Source organism: Falco naumanni, chromosome 1 (genome assembly GCF_017639655.2).
Source record: "Falco naumanni isolate bFalNau1 chromosome 1, bFalNau1.pat, whole genome shotgun sequence".
Classification (NCBI taxonomy): Eukaryota; Metazoa; Chordata; class Aves; order Falconiformes; family Falconidae; genus Falco; species Falco naumanni.
Window position 1 is genome coordinate 24,315,049 of NC_054054.1, and position 22,271 is coordinate 24,337,319.

Sequence of the window (22,271 nt, forward strand, 5' to 3'; positions counted from 1 at the left end):
CGGCACTGCTGTGAACAGAGTTGACAACGAGAGAAGGCATAAACAGCCCAGAGCCAGCAATCTAGAAAAAAAACTTTATTAAAATGAAAGCTGTGCTCTAGCAGTTGCTACCTTGTTAAAAAACTGCCTGCAGAGAATAACTACCTCCATTTTACTACACTTGAGTAGCCCTGTAACATTCCAGCGTGTGCATTGACAAGATAAGTTGCATCTTCTCTTTGAGCAGGAATTTCTACTTAAAACACAGCTCGTTTTTAAAAATGGTTAGAATTGAAGTGCAGTTTCTCTATTTTACCCGTTACCTTCCTCAAATGGATCACAGCAGCTGGCTACAGCGCTGACTGTTTTCAGCCAGTAAGTGCTACAGGTACCTGCCTTCCCTTTCCCTGCTTCACATCTGCAGGCAGGCTCTGCGGTTAGGTCGGAAGCCGTACCCCTGGCTTCGCAGGCAGTGAAGGCATTGGACGTGGCAACACGCAGCAGGTCCTCACTACTGTGACTGCTTGACAAGGCGGAAGGCTTCTAGGAACTCATTGAAGTCGATGTTTCCGTCCTTATTGAAATCAATACTGCGAACTAAGTCATTGATGCCGTCATCCGTGAGTTCAATGTTCATGTGGGAGCTGAACAGCTTCCACGTTTGGTGGAATTCCTCAAATGAGATGAGACCTGCGAAGGAAGGCACAGCCACCTCAGTGCAAGGTCACCACGGGCACTGCTGCATTCAGCACGCCAGGAGGGGCCCCTGCTCAGGTTTGACCTCATCCCACCCTTGCTGCCTGCATATCCTAAAGGCAGCGAAGGAATCCCTCATAATCTATGTTTCACGTGCTGCAACTAAATTTGCTAGCATGGAGAACACTGATTAAAATACAACTGAAAGCAGTAAAGAGACATAATACAATTTGGGAGAAGAAAAGAAGGCAAAGACTGTTGTATTTTTCTCTTTCCTGTAGTAATTTGGTGGCGATGACTGCTTGAAAGTGGGTTAACACTGAAGATCCTGAGTATGCTGCCTTACTGTCATCACTATTTTTTTTCCACTGAGCTCCCCCACAACAACTAATTACTGATTGTCTACCTGGACTGCACACAGTCCTTCAAAATGCATCACGTTCGTGGAAACATGCAGTGACATTTCCAAAGCTCTTGAGGGAGGAGAAAGACCCAAGCCTTAAACTATTAAATGAAAACTTTTACCGCTGACATGCTGACACATATGTACATAGTAGAATGGAATACAATGCAGTGACTGACACCCTCTGCACACCTGCTTACCTGAATGATCTCTGTCTATGATCCTGAATATGGTCTCCAAGTTGGATCTGTTTCGATAAATGACTTCCAGCAAGCTTGACTGGATGTGCTGAAAGACAACATGGTCACAGTCCTGCCCTTCTGACAACTCTCTGCTTTCCCTGAGCAGTTACTGCAGACCTTCCCACAAATAAAAATGTTTGCTGCTCTCAAGAGTTTGCCAGCAATGCCCTTTGCATCACGCATGCTTTATGACACAGGATTGTGATGACTGGGCCCTCTGTGCAGCTCTGCATTACAGCACATCATTACAACACTGTCAATTCCAAACAGCTTTTCTGAGCTAACAGGGAAGGCAGTGACTTGGGCTATGTTTTTAAACTATTGCAGAGTTGGTTTTACTGGGTGTAGTTAAGAAACTGCGGCTCAGAATGGAATATAGTTTTCCTACTCAAAAGCTCGCATTCAAAAATACCTCCAGGTTTTGATTTCACGTGCATCATCTGTTTCTACAGTGGCCTGAATGCCTCTGGACTACTTGAATTCATGCAAGTTTTTCCATTGACTTCAGCAGGATTTTGTATTGTACAGGATCCATCCACTTTCCTTTCGTACCATACTTGGTTCCACGTGCTGAGGTTCTGGCGAGCCGCTCTGATGGAAGGGGGTGAATCCTTACCTCTTGGCTCCGCTGCTCCATGGCCAGGTCATCCAGCCAGGACTTGTATTCCAGCATGCCGTCCACCGTGCTGCGCACCAGCTGCGGTCTCAGCATTCGCCAGGGCAATCCCAGGCGCAAGACTGACTCCACTGCCGTCGCCCAGTTGCTCAGCGTGATCCTTCCTGTAAGGAAAAGGGAGAGCCATGGAGACCTCCGAGAGATGGGCAGCTGAAAGCATATGAAGGCAAGTAAAAAGCCTAGAGCAGTACGCATGGCCAGTCTGCTGTGCTGCTGACAGTACTTTGTACTGACTTGAGTACTTTGGTACAGGAAAAAACCCTACGTGGCCATAGCGACATCAGCCACTGCAGGCACAAGCGCACTTGCTGGTCCCCCCAGCCTCAGTGAGCTTTCCGTCGCTGCCACGAATCAGGGCTGTGGGACTGCAAATAACAACGGGGAGACCCTTAACTTTGGATATTTGATTATATCTTTGTGGCTTACAGCCAGGGTCACCCTGCAGATTGTGACCTACACGACTGCACTAGTACATCCTCAGTGACCCAGGAATGTAGAAAAGCCGCTAGTTTAGCAGCCGCTGTAGCAGCTGAATGGGACTTATGTGAACAATTTTGCTGCCAAGGAAGAAAGCAGTCCCACCCACAGGAAAGCAGTTCTGCCCACCACTGTGTCCCTTCTCTTCCCCAAGCCCACAAATGGACAGATGTCAGCAATGCAGAGCACTCCTGCCAGCCAGAGCATTACCAGCTCTCAGCTCCTTCCTTAAGGCTCTGACAGAGGCGGCTGCCACAGAGCACATCCCTCGCTTTCCTCTTCCCAGTGATTCTGGACTCCAGGGATGAAGGGGCCCTAGAGACCACGCAGCCTTTCCCAAGTGACACGTGACAGATGTGTTCCGGATTGTCCTTTCCAACTCTGCATTGACACTCCTGTTCCAAAGGGTTCTACCAGTACCAAGCCTAAATAGCTATACATTAGGCTAATCACCTCTTCCTTCTCCAACACCCCTTCATTATAACGCCACTCTGAGGCATTAGCAGGTTCCCAACAGGGACCAACCAACGCTCTGGCAAGGTGTGACAGTCACTGACAGCTATCGGTGAGGAGTCTCCCAACCAGCCACACACTCAGCTTAGCCGCTCCCACCCTGTCCTACCAGGGCATTAACCTGAGTGTCCCGTGGATCAGATTTACCCGTATTGTCCTTATCGTAGGCCTTGAACGCGCTGATGAGGGCTGAGGTGTGAGCAAAGAGCTTTTCCCGCAAGGCTCGAAAGGCTGACTCCTCCACTCTGCTGATTCTGGAGGATGCAGAAAAGAGAGGAGCGTGTGAAGGACTTGCTACAAGTGCAAGGGAAGCTACAGCTTCCCAGTCTTCTGGCCTGTCCACGGACTGCCCGGACCCGACAACTGCTCTGCATAGCTACGGCTGCGTCTCGGTGTTCGTGACAAGGCGCTGCAAGCCTGGAGCACGGTTCCCCACAGCTGACGCAGCGAATCCCTGCATGAGTGCGAAGTAACAGAGCAGAAAGGAACCTTGGCAAGGGTCAAAAGTTAGAACTTGACATTGAAAAGAGAAGCTGGAAAATGAGCAGTCTGTAAAAGAGAGTCCTTTCCAATCTCGTAAAGCTCACATATCACCCCTTGAGCCTCCCTCAGTAATTTCTGCACACAGCTTGAATCCTCCTCCAGCCCTACTCTTTAGTAAAGCAACCTGTGAGAGTTCAGCTCCGCAGTCAAACTTTCTCAAAGCTCCCGTAGTTTTCCCTTCCAGAATTTTCCCTGGGTAAATACAGAGGAAGTGGAAAGCCTTGCCTTTGGGTCATGGTGAGAGTGTGGGCCGTCTTGTTGGCTTGGTATTGAACAAAATGGGGAACCAGGTCCGGTCCCAGCTTCACGTAGGCTCCTCTGTTGCTGCCAATCTCATAGTAGTTCGAGGCTGAAAATATGGTCAGCACCTAACCCCCAAGAAGAGAGGCATTACAGTCAGTAAATACACCCTGTATTAGATATACACGTATCAGTGAAAGCAACACAACCAATCCCATCTGGAGTCAACAGACTGTGGAAGCACCACGTTTTATGGGGAAAAGGAAGAGCACGGGGCTGGCCCAGCAGCCTTACAGGCGGGAGTTTCTGGAGGGCAGCGCTGGTCTGACACGGATCTGGCCATACACTGGGCTCCTGCGATTTCACTGTACTCGCCCGACAGATTTCTGCTCTCCGCTGCAGTGAGCGGAGTCAGAAGTGCTCCTGTTGAAGTCACCGAAGTGACTCTGAATCTTCTGAGAGCAAAATGTTGCTGCAGCAGCTTAGCAACACCTTCCTGTCCGCCACCTGCAGAAACAGCCGCATTAAGCAGGGGCAATGGCACAAACGGGTTCGGATCTTTCCTCAGCTCCCACACGCCAGGACATGCTTTGCCTGCACAACAGCTGCCCCCAATGAGGTGGGTGGCTCCAGACTGTCCTGACTTAAAACCTCAGCCGGGAACACACTTAGTAACTCCCAACAAGGCTGTTCCACCATTCTATGTGTACTTACTTAACAAAGTCCTGTTGCTGAGCTGTACAAGCCACCAGAGAACCCCCACCCTGGCAGGAGGGGAACCCAGGCATCCTTCACCCTCACTGACCTTCCGGCTGTGACAGAACTCGTAGCCCTCTTGCTTGCACTCGTGGGAGCGGATGAGGAACTGCAAGTTGTGCTTCTCGAGGATCTTCTGTGTCACGTCAGGCCCGAAGTAGCAGCCGCCACCTCGCACTGTATTTGCTCTGCAGCCTTCCTGAGGCATGGGGTCGCTCCAGAGGATGTCTAAAACCTGAAAGGATTAGAAAAATTCACTGAATAAAGTGCACCCAGCAGACACTATCCCTCAAATTTTACAAAGCAAATACAGCTCTGTCTCTGACTCCCTCCCTGGACTGCTGCTATTACCATAGTGCAGGGAAGCAGAGATATCTCCTGCATCCCAGCTGAGCCACTATGCTGCTCCACAGGACTGGCACAGACCTGGCCACCACAGGGGTGACAGTATTGATGGCCTGGAGCTACAAGCACACCCAAAGCACCTGGGGGAAGAGGGGTGTCTGTAAAATCAGGCCTGATATGTGCTCTCCCTTTGCTGCCTCTAAGATCTCAAAGAGTCTTGCCTGTCCTCCTTCATCCCAAAATGCAGGTCCCAGGGCAAGAACACCCAGCAGATCCTGAGGCTGTGAGCAGGCTTAGCATTAAACTCCTTTGCTCTCTCACCAGGACATTCTGCAGCCTCCAGAAATGCAAGTAAGTGCTGACTCAGTAACCACTCTTTGGATTAGAGTTTAATCTCTTTAACCCTGACCTCGATATACAGCTTTATACCGATCTGGTGTGCCATGTGTAACGTGAAGTAAGTAACGATGGTTTCAGAGCGCCCAGAAAGGGCTTACAGACAGACTGCTCTAACAAACAGAAACCAAGTTGCCAGGCTCTGACCTGCCTCGCGGTGCAGCCCAGGTAAAACCACACATTCAGGCTGCTCCTTGTGCCCAAGGTTGCGACTCCATCAGCAACAAAGGAGATGTGCTCGTTCCTTACAGACAGAGCTGGCTTCACGTACCCCATGTACGCAGCAAGCGATAGAACTGCTGGGCTCTACAACCAGTCTCGTCTGTTCTTTTCTCTCCCCTGCAGTGGATCACGGAAGCCTGTTGCCTCACTCAGTGCCTGAGCAGCAGTTTTATTTATATGACAGCAGATGAGGATTGTGCTAGGAGCAAATGCTGGGACGAAGCCTTGAGCACAGAGAGCCAAAAGCCCGGTGAAGAGGCTGGTTTGCAAGGGTAGGAGAAAGGCGCCAGCAGAGCAGCAGCTGGCACCAGTCTTGCACGCGGCCTATGTGACTCTCGTACACAGCTCTCCAGTCGCTCGGGAACCATGCCGCAGGACGGCTGGATGCAGTGTGGGTATCCAACAGAACACCCCCGAGCAGCAGATCTCAGATGCGCACCGTGCAGCCCCTCCTGGCCGCTTACCGCTGAGCGACGAACACCAGCCTGCCTTGGCATACCAAGCAGTAGGTACAAACCCCAGCACCTTGCCCACTGGCACTTCAGCACTGAGTTGCTCTGTAACTCCGCTCTATAAAGCACAAAAGCCCCCCTGCAGACACTGACCCATGGATTTTGTACTGAGATTCCTCATCTCAGAGAACACCAGAGGCACCCCCAGCCCACCGCTCGGGGCCTTGCTGGGACTACTCGCCTGCTTCCAGTCCTCCTCGCGAGTCCTGCACGGCCCGTCCAGATCCGTCAAAGAGACCACGCTGGAATAGGTGAGCTCCTCCTCCTCCGACTCGCTGATGTCCACCAGCCGGCGGCACCACTCGATTTGCTCCTGCACCGTCTGCCGGACCCACCGAGAGAACTCCTGCCTGTTGCTCATGCTGGGCGCGGGGGCTGGCCGGGGCTGCGGAAACAAGCTGGGGGCTGCCTCCTTCTCTGCTGGGTCGGCCTCTGTTTTGCTCTCCCTGTTTATTTCCTGTATTTCCACATTTCTATTCGAATCCTTTCTTTTCTTCCCTCTTAATACAGAAATGAACTGAAAGAGGTAAGAGAAGAGAGCTGATCGCACCACTTGGGGCTTGGAAAGCTACATCTCCAGCTTGAGCACCTTCCATTGGCAGGCTGCCAAGTGACCCCAGCCTCAATTCCCTTCGCTGCCATCAAATGCCGATTAATTGTGGGAGATTACTAACTAGTGCTATCCTCTCGGATGTGCAGCAGGTTTACACCTGAGGCCCCACATCCATCCTGACTACACATCTGTCTCTCTCCCCTTCATGGACTTTATGCTTCACAAAAGGCAGCGTACATGGATTTAATGTGCAATGGGAACCGGGTGGCAGAACAAGGGAAGGACTCGGGACTAAGCTTAGTGCTTGTCGTTCCATTTGGAGAAGGGAAGTAGCATTTCTCCACTAGAAGGTGAGGCAGAGACAAGTTAAATGACTTATCAAAATCCTTCTGGAAAAGTGGGGGGAAAACAGGGTAAGGAACTGTGGGACAAAGTCTCTTCATCACTGTGTTTTTACAGTCGGCACCGGCACATTGATTTACCTGTGCTGTTACCTACCACTTCCCTGGCTATGATCCTTACACCTTCCAGAAGCCAAGAATGCTTTCTCCCTTCACACCCCCTGCACACACACTATTAAAGCAAAGTGATCCGCTCCAAGTCTACCTAAACACAGCTTATCTAGGGAAGACCATCCTTTAGATTTGTCTCATTATCAGCCAGGTTGACATGTAGGAAAATAAGCTCCTCACCACAAATCAGCAACACTGTTGTCTCTTGCAATATCTAGGAAATAAAACCTACTTTGTTCCTTTGAATTTTCTCAAGCACATCCAGGTCGGTGGTGTCAGAGATGCCCCCGTGTATGATGAGGACTTTCTGATCAATCAGGGTGGCCAGGGGCAGCCAGCAGAAGACATTCTGAATCATCTTCAAGATTTTCTTCCCGTGCACCTAGGAGGACAGGAGAAAAGATGAAGCATCAAGCCTAAGTCCACCTCTTAGGTGGTAAAGGAGACAGAAACATACACCTACCTTGTATTTCTGCATTACTTCCTTGGTGAACCCGTAGCTAAAGGAAGAGGAGAAAGCAAGTTCAGTGGGACTTTGCAGCGACACACTTGACATCGCTATTGGCCCCACACAGAACCCGTACCGTAAGTTGACCATGTGGTCCTCATGGTTCCCACGGTTGAGATGAACCTCGTTTGGATAGATCAAAAGGAAGGTAAAGAGGATGATGAGGATCTCAAGGGACTGTTTGCCTCTGTCTACGAAGTCCCCGTTGAACACGTAGGACTTGGAAGGGGAAGGAAGGCCATTCTGTAAAAGCAAGGAACAGGTGGGGGTTACAAGAGCCCTGCCCATGATGTCCACAAACCTCCCTTCCGCCAGCCACACGCTTGCTCACTCCTGTCCCAGGTTACCTTGTACAATAGATCCTGACTCTTATTTTTATCCTGTAGGCTCCCAGTGGCAAAGGCACTGAAAAGTGAAAGCTGGCAGACAGGAAGGGTTGCCATTGGTATCAGCACTTTAAAAAAAATGTCCACTGGCACTTCCCAAACGTACACATATATCAGATAACAAAGTCAGGAATAAGCTGCTGCTTTGTGAAGCCGTTTTAAACTAACCAAACAGCTGGAGAATCACATGTAGGGGCCCAGTTCTGCAAACAGTTCTCAGCATTATCCATGCGATACCTCTCACAACACCTGGACAGCCTCCCTCTCCAAATACAGTGCCTACCTTATAAAATATGAGGAACAAGTCATCCAGCTGGCCATGCAAGTCTCCTAACAGGCACAAAAAGAAAAGTCACGGTATGTTTAACTTAAGAAGACACCAAAAATAATTTCCTAGGAACTATCTCCTCTAGAAATTAATGACCACTGAAATACTTTGAGAAGTTCAAGGTACAGGTTTCCTTACATCGAGGCAGTGTGCCTGAAGGAAAAGGACATGATGTAAAGGCTTGAGCTGAAGCCCGGGAAGGACAGCAAAAAACCTACAACAGCTTCTGAAGACTCTGATTCAGAAGCTTTGTTCATTTATCTGTAACGATAACGCAACATGGCACAAGAAACTGCCTTCAATCATTACATGGGAGAAAACTGTGCATACAAAACACTAAACTAAATTCTCATCTCACGTGATATTGGACAGAGAGGTTTGTTTTCCAGAAGCTGACTGCATGCAAAAGTATGTGCTAAGTACCTCATTTCAGAAATATCTCAAAGTTTAAACATTAATCCTAGAGTAGGAAAATACTGGTGAAAAGCTTTGTCTCTTTCAAATTTACTTGACAGGATGCAAAGACGTATTAGCAATCTGGATCTGCAGGCATACACTGCTGCTAATGAAGGCTCAGCCAAAACAGCTTCAGGACTTTGTTGTTTGAATAATCCCAGGCCACAGGACAGAACAGAAAATTACTTGAGTTTTGAGGTCGACTGGGTGCAGTTTCTGTGGTTTGGTAAAACAACTCCAAGTTTGGGGCAACAGGACAGAGACAACTTGGAATCCAGTTGAGTAATGCTATAAATCTTTGCTGTAATGTATAACAAATCTAAGAGCCGCAGGCCATCATTAGCACCTTTCACCTTCCCGTAGACGAATGTACATCCTCTTCCATTCATACCTCCTCCTCTCCTTGCATTTGTATGATCACCATGCCAGCACCACTGCTACAGCAGGCTGTGCAAGCTGAATGTTACCATCCAGGGGCAGGGTTTGTAAATGACGTATCCCAAATAGACTACAGATAGACAAACCACCTTCCCTCAACACGCCCACCCGTTCTAGACCAAGCAGAAATAGGGTCACGATGCAAGTGTGCTCCCTCCTCTCTCCAGGCTGGTCTTTGTAGCAGCTCACATACCGCATCCCAGCGTAACCCCGATATTTTAGGCAGCCCCACTCGCCTCTCAACACGACATGCATTTTGCTGACAGACTGTATTTGTGTTCTGCATTTGGTACAGAGCAGGGCATCATGCAGATGCTACCATTTTGTATCTTTCCCACCCTTCCAGGTGGGTTTTCTGCCCCAGAGACCGCACGGTGCCCTCCCACCCAGACGTACCGCACACGGTGACCTCCTCACTGTAGCAGGTGGAGACGTGACTGATGTTTGGCAACTGCTTGAGATGCTTCCTGGTCTCATGCAGAAGGTTTAAGACATAGCGAGGATGGAGCTGCTACTAGGAGAAAGCGAAGGGATTAAAGCAGGAAATCAGTGACCTCGGAGCAGCAACACAGCTTTGTCTGCAAAGGCCCCAAGGACCCACCACGGTAGCCGGGATGGCAGAAACTCTCGCTGGGATGACACTCGGTGCTGACCTACGGGCTTACAAACTAGATGAGGCAAATACTGGGAGACAGCAGGACAGAAGATATTCACCCAAAGCAGCCCAGCCTCAGCACTGGTAGGGCAGGCAGGAGAACCCAAAAGCCCTAGTACCCTGTGGACAAGGCAATATCTGCCAGGCAACACCACCTGCTAGAGCAGCAGAACTTCCAGCCCAGTATCACAGGTAAGAAGCTGCTCCTCTAGATCTTTATCTTTGGCTTTTCCACATTAAACCAGGCTGTGAGCAGCCACGTGTCCCGTAGGAATATGTTCGCTCAAAGCCAGGGAGTAGGTATTTAATGTTAGTCGAGACAATAGAGACCTCTGCTTTAGAAGTTTTTTTGTTTGGAGAAGGGATGTTTTGGCCTATTTTGCAGTTCAGCGCCTTGACTGAGGGATGGCAGCAGAATGCTGCAATGGTGCAAGGACTTGTCTTAGTGCTGCTGAATTGGTTCTGGGCTTTACATTTTAGATGAGTCAAAGTTGCATGGCACAAAACATACATTTAATCAGCTGTTTCCATCTAGACCATCCTCTAGTTTTTTTACAAATTGAGGAATTGCAACAAGAAAATGACAGAATGGTTCAACATGTACTGTTGTGGTTTGTTTTTTTTTTCTTTTAAAATGAAATTCTGGTTAATATCAATGCACACCTCCAAAAAGTTTTCCATTTTCTGAGAACTGCATTTTCAGAAGGGAAAAAAGTTCCTGTGGCAGGTAGAAATATCGTATCATTTCCATCCCCCTTTGCTTAAAACAGCCTGCCAGCTCGTTATACTCCAAGCAGCTCAGCTTGTTAGGAAGGCTAAAAGCAAATTATCTGTCCTACATGCCTGCCTAGAAAAGGGGAAAGCGTGGTTCCTTTTGGGATCCTTACTTGTTTCTGTTTGAAAGCTTCCAGCAAGGCAGTCGCCTGGTCAGGAAGGAGCGGGAAAGAAAGACGGGGTCCAGTGTAGGAGTCTGGCACCTCCATGGATTCATAGTCACAGTATTTTTCCAGCTCTGCCTCTTTGAAGCTTTCCCCGCTTATGAACATGCGACTGATAAAATCCCCTGGGTGGCAAATTGGTCGGTTTGGTTGTGTGTGGTTTTTTTTAAGAAAAGAAAGAGAAGAAAAAGTTAAGTCAGCTCAAAACACCACTCTCATAATTTGCTAAAGGCAAGGTGTGTTTGGTTAGGCTAGAGCCCATGAGCCACAGCAGTGGCAGAGGCTAGTTCCTGGTCTGACACCAGTACAGAATTTGCAGTGGGGACAAGGCTGCAGGGAGAAGTTTCCACGTGCTCTGTGTCCAGCAGTGCTGGCAGCTACGCTCGTCTCTGCAAAACTCTGGTAAAGCCAGATGGACACCAGTTGCCATGACTAATTGAAATCTTATTTCCAATGACATGCAAAAGCAAATTGTATAATAAGGAACTATCTTCTAAGTCCCACTGGTTTTTCTAAGCTTGCACCAACATTCTCAGTGTTGCATAAAATTTGTATAAAACACGTCATATTTTATCGCTTTAGCACCTCAGAGCCTAACTCAAGGAACAGGACATCACTGTTCTGTTTTATACAGACACTGAAAAGAAATATCTTCCACAACAGAGCTTTGCTGTAAAATGCGTGGGGTGGGTGTGAGAAAAAAGGTGCCAGTTTGAAAGAAAGAAGCAAGCACTTCAGCAGGTTATGATCAGCAAAGCAAACAGTTAATTTTGACTTACTACCATCAGATTTCAGAGCTAAGCCTATTAGCAAGTTCCCAGCACTAATAACTTACAGTGCTCTCTGCAGGCTCAGGAAGGTACCGTATTGGTTCCTACAGCACTTCTCCCCGCCAATGCCCCACTTTAAGTGAGAGACTAAATATAAAGCAGACACCCTAGAGCACAGTTCCCTGAAGATGGATTCTGTTGCTTCAGAAATGGACTCTGCAAAGCCCTGGTTACCAGGGATCACTGAAAAAAGGCACATTTCTAATACTGCTTGTAGAAAACATACTGAGCTTTATTCCCCCTTCCAGCTCCTAAGGAGCAGGAATTGCCTCACATCCCTCACACAGCTCGGACAGTCTCCAGACAATTCACTCCCTATCCAAATTCCCGATGCCAGACACTTTTGGCCCCCTTTGCCATCCTGAAGGGCCAGCATGGGGCAACGAAGGCATACAGGGGGCAACCGTCTGAGCTGCTGGCGCCGTATCTATCAATGGCACATAGAAACTTACTCTCTTTACTGCTGCTTGGCGTGAAGTGGTCCACGAGGTAACTGAAGAAGTTGTGAAGCTGTGAGAAGAGAGAGAGCCCATCGTCATTCAGCCTGGAACGAAATTCTGCAGAGTGGCAACTTAACATGACCTTCTTTCTGGAAGTATTATCTATGCCCTTCTCGTGTTGTTTGGTACACACCACAAATCACAGCATACCAACTCTAGTTCTGAGTATCTTGTGATGAAGTCAAAGCAGCAGCTTTACCTTCAGCCATACAGAGAGAAGTACACCTACAAGCCCGCCCTCTCCCCGCCTGACAGTAAAGCAACCGTGTAAGAGAATATTAATCAAAGTTAAAGTATAACAAGCTAACTAGGCTTGCCTATTGTGTTTGGACTCAGGAAAAACAATGGTAAATGGTCCTTATGGCTTGCTTTCAAGACTCATTAGTAGGGTTTCATCAGACATAAGCAGGAAAACAATAGGCTAAAAAGGGGCAGGAAGCCCAGTCCTTGGCCCACTGAAGCACTTGTGGGGTTACCAGCCAGTAGCCAGAAACAACTGAGACTGTGGCACAAGAAACCACCCTGCTATGTATTTTCCTACATACTCTTTTCCTTGGTGCTTTACCTTGATCTGATCCTGCTCACAAGCGTACTCAATGGATTGAAAGATTCTCCAGGTGCAACGCCGGCGCATTTCCAGCCGAGCAACATGGCGCCGGTACCACCGTTGGATCAAGACAGCTGCCTTGAAAGCTAGGGGACAGAAACAGAACCAACGTGCTGAGCACCGGTGGCTGCAGCCGAGGGAGCCGGCTACCATTCCTTTCCTGACCCTGAAAACTGAAGAGGGACCTTTCTTGTTCAGGAGCTAATTTTTAGGAAAGGTGTTCTGATGCCTAAATACTGAGGATAACAAAACACCCACTCCTTTTCACCGTATGACAAGAGGCTGATCTGACCCTGCTTGAGCAGAGACCACTGAAGCACTTCTAACCGTCACTGCTGGCTCCTCAGCACCAGCGTTACCGACAGCTTACTAGGGTGTAAATATCAAACACGTTCTTCAGAATTAATAGACAATTTCCTCCCTTTCTATCTACCTTGATCATTTTCATGCCTCTCTTACAGTCTAGGTACTGGGGCTTCAGGAGACCAGAGATTTGACTGAGGCCACACAAGGAGTCGGGGGAAAACAAGACACTGAGTCCCCTTTCAGAGCCTTAAAAATACGGGGTTTGCCTGCCTGCCTTTAAGCCAAATAATACCTCAGTTTCTGTGGTTCTGGACAAATTTCAGAAGGAATCTGTTCTAGCATAAGTGTTAACATACCATTACCCTGAACAAAATAAAGACAAAATGAACACCCACAGTGAAGAGGGAGATAGATCTTTGGCCACTGAATGACACAGAAGGAATGAAATGCCAGGAATTTGCAGATGCCTGCTCGTGGTTCAATCCACAGCCAGCACTGGTACCACGCTCTTCCCTCCAAATGATGCCTATTTGCCCTGATCTTTAAAACATAACCATTCCTCTGCATTTCCCCAATTCCAGTGTTTTTCATTAAAAGTGCATATTTATGGGGTGTGTGCATATTTAAAGCGAAGTACATTGGCGCACTTTCCCATTTCCTTTTCCAAGTTCTGCCATAGAACTCTAGGTACCTCTAGAGCAGGGGTCCTCAAACTACGGCCCGTGGGCTGGATACGGCTCCCCAGGGTCCTCAATCCGGCCCCCGGTATTTACAGACACCCCCCCGCGGGGGGGTTGGGGGGGGAAACCAAGCAGCTGCAGATGGCTGCCTGCCACTTCATCCGTGCACCGGCCCCCTGGTTAAAAAGTTTGAGGACCCCTGCCCTAGAACCTCTTCCATCCTCCTTAGCTGGTCTTGACCCCATTTGGACCACCTGGTTACTTTACAACACCTTGCCAACCAGCTCTGCTACTTGGCATCTCTCTTTTGATTACGCTCTGTGTTCCTTCCTGATCATTTCTGGAGCTCTACCCTAGAGACCTACATTTAAAATATTTTCTAACGATAGCTGGTATTCCCTTGGCATCTGGTTCACAGGAGCACACTGCCGCTTTCACCAAAGCAGGGAGAGTAATGGGGTGCAGTGGTGGTGGTGGTGGTGGTGGTGGAGAAACTTTAGGAAAAAGAAGGAAATCCCCCACCCCTACCCCAAGAGCTGCTAAGTACTGGCAAGAGACAAAAAGGTCACATTAATTCAATTAGCTTGCAATAATTATAAAACGTAAACCATCCTCCATGCACTTCAGCAGGAAACACTGACCTTTATCTAAATAAGATATCCTGATGGCTTATGTATTGAAAATAATACTCCTTCTAAATTATGCTACTGTTACAGTGCTGGGAGCTGGAGAGCACAAAAAGGGAAGAGCTGCTGCTATTGTGCAGCTGGGAAACCGAGTCATGTTGAAGTCCTGGGCAAGCAGGTAAGACCAGGCCAGCCTTAATTCAAGAATAACTTAGATATTCTTTGCCTGAGCCCCATATCTTGTTGAGAAAATGCTTACTGATCTGCTGAGCTATGCAAAACTAAAAAAGGCTGGCTTTTTTTTCAGCAGTTTGGTTCTCCTGACAGTATCTCTTCAAGCCTCTGTTATAAAAGACCCAACACCAGCTGCTTTACTCCCTGTACAGTAATTTGGCTGGCATGTAACCAGAATCACAGTCACAATCACTCTCCAAAATAAACAATTTTAGAATATCTTGCATTCCTCTAAGAGTGGATAAATGCCCATTTACTGTGGTATGTCAGATGCATTTCAAATGAATGCCGAGCAGAAATTCAGAGTTATGAATCCACATATACCAATGAAAACTAGATCCCTTAAAACAATAAAAATAAAGTCTATGAAAGACTTGTTATCAAGCGCACAGTGAGCATATATACCACCATTCACAGCATTTTAAGCTCCAGATGGGTGAGGCATTGGATTTTTACACTACTTTTTACAGAGTCTGACCCTGCAACTGAAAAAGCCAGGTATTCTAATTGACCAGCTTACCTGGGTGAGTTTCATCTGGCAGTGTTTGTACTAGTTTAGAAAAAAATAATAAAAAAGGAAAAGAAAGAGATTTATCCACATTTTATGAGGATCCAAGCAGTAAACTGAATCATACATCATCATATAAGCTACTGAAAGCATGCCAAAGGCAGCACTCTAACCAAAATACGCCAGTTCAGCGTAGCTCATGCGTCAGCTTATGGAAAAGGAGCCTGCGCCCTCTCTTGGGTTCCCCATCCCCTTTTTCACTCAAGTGCAGGGCCAGTTCAATAGAGTTCTGCTGGCTATGTTTTCCATTGGGAACAGCCTCTGGGCCTTCTACAAGGGGGACAGGATGACACCTGGCATGTTACACTTGGGTGGAAAGTCCTAAGTGGCTCCACATCTGCAGATCACTAGATCTGAAGGATTTTGAGAATCAGATGCAAGAAATTCAGAGAGGTTTTACTGCCATGGGAAACTGTAGATGAGGTATCAGATCTAATGCAGAATTTTAAATAAGTAACTAGTTTTATGGTACACTTTGTTTGTTATAGGCAAGCCATTATCATAAAATAGCCCTGAACTTAGAATCACAGACTCACAGAATGGTTTGGGCTGGAAGGGACCTTCAAGACCCTCCAGTTCCCACTCCCTGCCATGGGTAGGGACACCTTCCACCAGAGCAGGTGGCTCCAAGCCCTGTCCAGCCTGGCCTTGAGCACTGCCAGGGATGGGGCACCCTGTGGCAGCGCCCAGGCTGCAGGGGCAACCTTGTGGCAGCACCTCGCCACCCTCACGGTAAAGAACGTCTTCATTCCATTTAATCTAAATCCATGGTTCTCTGGTGCTATAGACAACAGACATACCTAGCTTACTTAAATAAAAGGTGGAGTTTTTCAGCAAAGAAAAATCACAAACAAAAAAAGACTAAGTCACAACAGTATCCCTGCTTGCTTTATTTCTCCATGCCATCACTATTTTTCTTTTCAAAGCACTTGCAGGTTGCACCATACTGCTGTTATGCCAGTGCTGATGACTGAATGATTCAAACGCCACAGTAATCTCTTTACTTTTTTACACTTCCTTATGTGTAAAGTCTCACTCATAAACTCCCTTTGTTCCACAGCAGACCTAAACACACCCCCGAAAATGGATACTATCATACTGAGGGTTTCATAAATACAAATCGTTGCATACATACAGAGAGCCATAAACAACAGATCATTAGCAAAGATTAAGAGCATTTTGCTGATGTAATTAGGAAAAGGAAAAGGAAAAAGCACACTTTTTGCTTTTCAGCTTTTCTTAGCCACACCATCTTACCTTCTTCAGAGCCAGATTTATTCTGGCTTTGCTAATGCTTCTGCTTTATCAGTCCTACGCCAGTAACAGTCTTTAAAAAAGGAGCCCCGCAGCAGCAGCAGGGTGATACCGTCTGTCTTGCTGTCAGCACATGGCAACACACATGTCAGCCAGCAACTGATTCATCCATTGGATATTAGTTCAAAGAGAACTGCTATTTGCTGCTTCATTTTTGGTCAGGTTTTGCTTGATTTTAATCTAACCCTAGTCTAAATACCCGTTTTTTTCTCAAGCCTGTTGGTCTTCTGTCTGACAGCTGAGACTCCTTGTCACAGGATACTGCAAGACAAAACCTCGCCTCAATACTATCAAGAAAACCAGGTAACTCAGGAAAGAAACATAGCCACTGCAGCCTCCCAACAGCATGTGCAGGAGCAGACAGGAAAAGATTACCTTTCAAAGAATCACTCACCATTTTCAGACTTCTGCAGGGAGTACTTGTAGTTGACATTTACAGAACTACCAGATCCCATGTTCTACGACCGATGCTCCTAGGACATTGCAGGCTGATCCAGTATCATCAAAACCACGGAAGAGATGCAGGAAAGACCATCCGGTCACCAATCAAATCAGCTGCAATGTCCCACAGTGCCAAGAATCTATAATTAAAGATAGTAACACTTAAGACCAATGAGCAGATGACCTGTCTTGTGTCCAACTGTATCTTCCACTACCAGGTTTTTCCAGCTACTTTGATATCTTTTAGACAATCTCAGGTGAGGATTTCTGTCCCACTATTTCAAATTTCAAGTCAGCTACATAAATAGGAACCATTTCAGCACCTTTCCTAAAAGCAGAGATTGCATAGCCAGGTACTGTAACTGTACAGGAGATGTATAGATCAGGCATTTGTGTACCCTTACAGTGCTTCACATGCCTGATTTTGGGATCCCATTGCTTAGCAATATGGCAGTCTTTGACCAGAGCCTTCATTTCAGATGCTACAATAAAATAATCTTGAGCTCTGAGAGCAGACTGCACGTCCGAACCCTCGTGCTTTCTCCCCGCTCCTCATGCATAGCTGAAGCAGCTGGACAAAGGTGCTAAAATACTGCACGTGACCGCTCATGGGAGGCAGTCATAGGCTGTATAGGAGGAAAAAAGATTTAGTACTGATCAGGAACTATAAAAGTCATTAAGTTGCTTCATTAACAATTGGTATATGTAGACAAATCATCACGCATGTAGCCATCTGAAGGATAACTCATTATGAGAGATGAAGACACAGATGGTATTTAAATCTATTTGCAGTACAACAGGTAGAGGGGAGGTAAGTCTAAAATAACAATTGGCTATCATAAGAAAATAATCAGCTTTGTTAAACACTGCTTTCCTCACCTCATGGATCTGCTGGAGTGTGGGAGCTTATTATACCACTAGTTGCTCCGATCCTGGCCAGTATAAAAGGCCAGGACAGCCAAACTTTTGTCACTTTACTACTGTGGAAAGCTCTGGTCAGAGCAAATGGATCCTGTTTTGAGATGAGGTCAAATTCAGAAATCTCTCACTTTGAGGACAACCAGAATGTCATCCACAGTCAGACATGTTTCTTCTGGGATATAAACCCAGTCACGTACTGCAGCTGAAGCGGTCCCAGGCTGTATCGCTTAAGAGTTACACGGATTTTTATTCTAACCCAGAACTGGGGGAGGAGAAAGCTGAGAGAGGGAGGGAAGATAATAAACACCTGTAAAACCGTTAAGCCTGGTGCTAGCAGGTGACCACAGCTCAAAGGACTTTGAAAGGTCACACAGGACAGCGTGACCACAGAGGCACTTCTCCCCAGCAGAGGGAAAAGCCCTTCTCCTTTACTCCCCGCCATCCCTTTGCCTCCTTCAATCTCTTTCCACCTAACCCATGTCTTTCTTCTCAAAACAGCCACAGAGCTGCACACACGCTAATTGAGGGAAGGTGTCCGGTGCTGGCTAAGGTGCGTACGCGCAGGCTTTGCTCAGGAGGATGAGCCCTGCTACGCAACATTTCAGCATGGGGAGTTTCTAAGGCAGATGAAATGACGAAACTCCCTACCTTGCCCAGGATGCTCAACAGCATGACGGCATCTTCACAATAACGAGTGATGCAACAGGAGGATCCATAGCAATGCTCTCAACAAAATACCAATCACTCCAGTTTTGTTCTAACAATGTTGTTTTATATCAGTGTCAAGAAACGGCCTGAAATCACTGCAGGATTACACCCAATTAAATCTGGTGTTTTATGGCCTTTGTGCTTAAATAATGCAGGTACTCTGACAACCTCTCAGACCGTTAAATACTCAAATGGAAACTGCACACAAAAATCAGAATCCCTAGCACTTAAAGCACTTATTTGTAACCTCCTATACAAGGCAAATCCCATTTCAGGAAAAACTAATTTTCAAGCTCAGAATTTCTGAGTGTAGAACTGTAACTCCCATCCGACTATCCAAACAAAAATTTCTTTTCAAAGACACAGATCTGAAGATTTCAGCAAGTAGCAGCTAAGCAGAGAAGCAACAGCACGAAGGATTCGCTCTGTATCGGGATCTTGCTTTGGAAACAGCCACCCCCAAGCACCTCCCCTTACTGCGTGCTAGTATAACCCAGCAGGGCAGTCTGAAACAGCCCGACATGGATTCCTTTCAGATGAAATGACACCAGAAGACACACTCCAGCTCCTGATGGGAGCTCAGTCCACAGGACCCAATTCAAGCCAGTCCCAAGAGAAATCCCTGAAGGGCCGACCGCTGGAGCTCAATACAGCCTGGCGCACCTGGATGTATCTTCAGTGCCGCTCAGGAGCCTGGCAGCACCAGCTTCAGAGGCAGACGGGTGCTTCAGCTTTTTGGAAGAGTTGGGTGCCTTTTAAGATATCTGTAAAAAGTACTTTTTGCAGGAACTAGAAAACTTCCAGATCACTTTTTAAAAATGGAGAACAAATCTGAAGCAAACACTTAAGTACAGAGTTGGGTACTTTGCTGGTTTAGGATGTGTTCAGGGGTACTGCCTATCTGTTGTGATAAAATGGGACCTTGGATTTGAGATCGCCTTTGGAAACACAGAATAGAACTTTTCCTCTTTTCCCTCCAAAACAAACATTTGTTATTTGGATGGCCCTACTTTAAACATACATTTTGGCCATCCTTGCTGAGAGGGACGGTCTAGTATTAGGGTCCCAGAGAGCAAGCACAGGCACCTACCTATTTACGTTACCGTGAACTGTCTTGTCAACAGATCTCTCCCAAGCAATTCCTGGACCTGTGAACTTTTTCACTTTGCTATTTTTCTGAGCGCCACAGCCTGAGCAAAGGAGCGCACAGCAGTAAACCAGGGACTCCAGATGGAATCAAACCTGTTTCAAGGGTGGGAAGAGCAAGGAGGAAAGAGAGCCAGTCCAGCTGCTCAGCACCTCTGATCCCTCCTCATCCACCCAACAGCAATGTGCACCGCTCCCCTTCCTAAAACCTTGTACCCAAGAAAAAGATGAACAGAGGCCCATAAAGACACAGCCTGGAAGACATGATGAAGTTGAACAGTGATGAAGCTGAACCTCAAACACAGGCTGCATTACACAGCCAAGACAAAACAACGCATCTAGAAAACAGACGGCTAAACTGCTCCTTTCTCACCGTTTCACACGCGCTCATCAAAGCGAGGCGATAAAACCTGCTGCATTCACTTACACCAGAGCAGAACTACCACCACAATAAAAGCATGGGCACAAGAGCTACATGTAGACACAGACAACTAACAGAACAAGAAATTTCGGTGCCTCAGCAGAACACAGACATAGAAAAGACGCACATTCCCTGTTCACCCGAGGTAGCGTTACTGAAGGCAGGAGAAACACAGAAAAGCCAGATTCCACACACACTTCCCAAGCCAACAGATAACATACTTGTTTTTGCAGCTTTTAAAACACAAGCTACCGACTCATTTAATAATACCATATAATAGACATAAAACTCATTAAAGGAAAACTTGCACAAATCCATTTGTGTCAACCACCCCAAAACAACAAAAGCCTAAGTAAATCTCCTGACTTACTGTAAATATTACTTTAGCTCTGTCAAAACCAAAGCAGGTGACAGCATTTTGAATCAAACCCTACACACTGCGTCGCATCACTGAGCTTGTCTACATTATAGATCTGTGCAGTTTGGTGCTCCACGCCCACAAATCAAAGGCTTCCTGCATGGAATGCCAAAGTGAACACGAAGCTAACTCCGGAACAGCGGGGCTCCCAGGGAAGATGACACGCTTCGCATATCACCTGCACAGCCAAGCCCCCACTAACTTGACAATTTTATGGACATTTGAACAACTAAGGGAAGAGATGAGCAGAACATGGAAGGCACAATAGGATACAACAGACTCACCGAAAGTTTACTAAGGAAAATAACTGGAAGAGATCCAGAAGGAAACAGAAATTTTTATTTCTGCTAAAAGAAAAAGAGCCGTTTAAAAGCTACAGATTAATTTTAAAAAGAAAGAAAATTAAATACTTCTCCCAAGAATAAAAATGCTAGCTAGCACTAAGGAAAGTGATGATCCTGCCTTGCCCTCCTAGAGTAAATACCTATGTATGTCCCACGTGTACATTAGACTCGGCATGTCTTGTAGCTGGAAACAAGGTGGTGAAGCTTGTTTTATTTTACACATGCACTGACCTCTGCACCTGCACAGTTACTGCAGGGCCAAAAAGGGGAATTTCAGATAGAAAACTCGTCACTGCAGTTTTATACAGCTTAACATACAAAAAGGATATTTCACCTCAAATTATGGGTGCCAAGTAACTAGTTCTGAACACAAAACATCATTACAGAGAAATAAAAAAGCAACTTACCTTGCCACTGATTTCTAACTCATGGATTTATTAAGATAGACACAACAGAAGGTCTCCACTTTAACAATATTTTTTTTCTGTTCAGTACCCAAACTGATCCCTGAAGTGATTTGCTTGATGACTGATTCAGAAACCCCTCTTCAGAATCTAAATCATCAAGTAAGCTGTTCCCTTGGGCACGCAGCAGAAAGTGCCGTGGTCTTTCAGCACCCACAGTACAGAATGTGTGCGCTGTTCTGCAACAAGCGCAGACTCTTCGATTTATTTACTGCAGTTGTTTTGAGCAGCCTTAAGAATCCTCTCCCATGTGACACTTAAGAAAGGCTACAGATCTGAAATGGATTAGGATTACTGAAAAGGATTATGAATGAGAAATACGGCATGTTGGCCTCTCTCATCTTAAGTCAGCTCTTACACACTTTCAAGTTGCCTTCTGCCAAATGCAAAACTCCTGCAGGCAAAAGAACTAAAAGGTTTCACCTGCTCCCTATGTTGAGCTGAAAAATCTTCTGGGCTTTGTAGCTAGGGAATCTGTACTACAGAAATGAAAGGGTGGAAGAAGCAAGGATAATGTATTTAACTTAGAATTGTTAAGTAATTAAATAGAACTAAGTCATGAATCTGACTGGCTTGAGAAAGCAGAAAAGCTGGTTTACTTCCCAGACTCCAAAAAGCGAATGCACAAAGCAGATGAAATCTCAAACAGAAGGACAATCAGCAAACAATTCACGCAAGGAGAAATGATCCTCCTTCTTTTAAAAACAAACAGGACACCATAAACCACCCAAATCCTCCAAAACCAATGAGCTCTACGTTTTCACATTTCCAGCACTGTTAAGACAGTTTTATTTAAGGCATTAACAATCCTGTCTCTCTGCATTTCTATCAAATTTCAATTCTTACGCAAAAGCAGCTCAACACGTTTCACGGGTTAAATCATCTAGTGTGTAAGATGTGTCATTTGCCATTTTCTTAGTGTTTATATTTTTAGCTTGTCATTAAATGAAGACCAGAAAGATACGTGTC

General features: G+C 46.5%; 1 protein-coding gene across 7 annotated transcripts; it reads right to left on the reverse strand.

The window, feature by feature from the left end:
• Positions 1 to 65: 65 nt before the first annotated feature.
• On the reverse strand, positions 66 to 21,551 carry PPEF2 (protein phosphatase with EF-hand domain 2). Of its 7 annotated transcripts, XM_040586091.1 has the most exons (18): positions 21,246 to 21,548; positions 16,834 to 17,020; positions 15,078 to 15,107; positions 12,670 to 12,797; positions 12,057 to 12,114; positions 10,724 to 10,899; positions 9,578 to 9,692; positions 8,243 to 8,289; positions 7,650 to 7,816; positions 7,529 to 7,565; positions 7,298 to 7,447; positions 6,182 to 6,517; positions 4,575 to 4,760; positions 3,755 to 3,897; positions 3,134 to 3,240; positions 1,937 to 2,100; positions 1,279 to 1,366; positions 66 to 669 (listed from the first exon to the last, which is right to left on the reverse strand). In XM_040586091.1, the coding sequence occupies exons 2-18, from the start codon at positions 16,892 to 16,894 to the stop codon at positions 491 to 493; spliced, it is 2,172 nt and encodes a 723-aa protein (XP_040442025.1). In that variant the 5' UTR covers positions 16,895 to 17,020; positions 21,246 to 21,548; the 3' UTR covers positions 66 to 490. The 7 variants fall into 7 exon arrangements, with proteins under 7 accessions (XP_040442025.1, XP_040442033.1, XP_040442057.1 ...); XM_040586099.1 differs by lacking the exon at positions 15,078 to 15,107 and having other exon boundaries at positions 21,246 to 21,547; XM_040586123.1 differs by lacking the exon at positions 10,724 to 10,899 and having other exon boundaries at positions 21,246 to 21,543.
• Positions 21,552 to 22,271: the final 720 nt, after the last annotated feature.